The sequence below is a fragment of the Montipora foliosa genome, chromosome 13 (genome assembly GCF_036669935.1).
Source record: "Montipora foliosa isolate CH-2021 chromosome 13, ASM3666993v2, whole genome shotgun sequence".
NCBI classification, from domain to species: domain Eukaryota; kingdom Metazoa; phylum Cnidaria; class Anthozoa; order Scleractinia; family Acroporidae; genus Montipora; species Montipora foliosa.
The window spans coordinates 18,898,878-18,900,467 of record NC_090881.1 but is presented as its reverse complement, the minus strand read 5'-3'; the positions used below and the strand labels follow the sequence as shown (position 1 = coordinate 18,900,467).

General features: G+C 39.4%; 1 protein-coding gene across 1 annotated transcript; it reads left to right on the top strand.

Annotated features, from left to right (window-relative positions):
• The first annotated feature begins 221 nt into the window (after window positions 1-221).
• Window positions 222-1,009, top strand: LOC137984073 (uncharacterized). The gene has a single exon (XM_068831284.1). The coding sequence runs from the start codon at window positions 226-228 to the stop codon at window positions 898-900; it is 675 nt and encodes a 224-aa protein (XP_068687385.1). The 5' UTR covers window positions 222-225; the 3' UTR covers window positions 901-1,009.
• Window positions 1,010-1,590: the final 581 nt, after the last annotated feature.

Sequence of the window (1,590 nt, the reverse complement as noted above, 5' to 3'; positions counted from 1 at the left end):
ATTACAACGTGCTTTCCCTTGAATTCTTCTGCCATCTTAAAAGTTTCTATCGAAAAAATAAAGTTTAAAACAGAATATTTTGGAGAGAAAAAATTGTCACTCTCTATCGAGAGAGAAAAAGACATGGAAAACTATCATTTGTGCATACGTTGGTGGAATGGCACTAGGGGTGTCATCGGCTTAAGTCTTACACGAAGTACTACCCTAACTGCTGCCGTTAACAACATGGCGGGCATAAAACAGTGTTGGAGTTATGATGATTTTGATCTTGATGACGATGTTTTCGTTTCTCTTGAAGAAGCCATAAGAAAAAAAGAAGAAAGCTACTTCGGTAACCCGAAGCATTACATGCTATTTTCTGGTGCTGCAATGGGAAGTGATACCTATTGGCAAAAATTAGGCACCAAATACGGGGTTCGCGTGAAGGCATTTTCCTTCAAGACTCATGGCAGGAATGCTTGTGGTAGAGTTGTTCTGTCCGATGAACAATTACAACAGGCTGATGACTTCTTACACATGGCAAACAAAACTTTGAAACGACGTTTTCCGACCGGGAAACCCTACGTAAATAATTTACTTCGAAGGAACTGGCACCAAGTCAAGGATACCAGTGCAGTGTTTGCAATTGGAAAAATTAGCGTCCACGGGAATATAGTTGAGGGCGGCACTGGGTGGGCTGTGCAGATGGCTGTGGACGCCAGGAAACCCGTTTACGTGTTTGACATTGTCAGCAGTGGGTGGAAAATATATGACTATGGCAAGAAGAAGTTTTCAATTTTTAAGACTGTTCCGAGACTGTCCTTAAATTTTACTGGAATCGGCACAAGAGGATTGCCTGAGAATGGGAAACCTGCTATTGAAAAAGTATTCCAAGAAACGTTTGGGAAATCGCCAAGATAGGAGTTGCAAATTATATAGTGTTACCTACTTGTAATAATGTATTTTATCCCTCACTTATAATTACACTGATATGAGTGTGCCAATAAACAAGTTTATTTTGCTGGTCAAATCACAGGTCATTGTTTTTCCAGTTTGTAACCAACCCTTATGCGTTTGTAGTTCTAACATGAGGACTAAAAGCTATATTGAGATAAAAGTTTAGGCCAAAGATTAGCATTAGGAAAGTGTTAGCCTAGGGTACGTTCTTTTAGTATTGGCGAAACAATACTTGTGATTGGACATGTGAAATACACTTACTTTTGATTCTAGAAGACAGTTATAGGGTAGTGTCTACTTAGATCCCCAAGTGCTCTCCTTCCACTTCACCCACTTGGTCTGAATAACATTGCTTCTTGCAAATCCAGCATAACTAATGCCCTGAAACTTCTCTTTCACAATACTCTTATCATTCTGTAAATGAAAATGTGATTGAGGGGAAAACTTGGAATGCCACTCCATGGAGTACCCTAAAAATAGTTTAATGTCCTTTAACTGTACATACCTTGAATGAATTCAAACTTCCACTGGTGCTGGTCTTGTAGTGGACAGCCGCCATTTTGTAAAAAGATAATCATTCTGCTTGCCACTTCCCAGAAAAGTAAATGTGCTTTGTCAAACATCAGACATGAAAGGAGAGAGGCAGGTTTTATA

Excerpts from the sequence above, each read along its gene's own strand:
- LOC137984073 (XM_068831284.1), top strand. The coding sequence starts at position 226 with ATGGCGGGCATAAAACAGTGTTGGAGTTATGATGATTTTGATCTTGAT.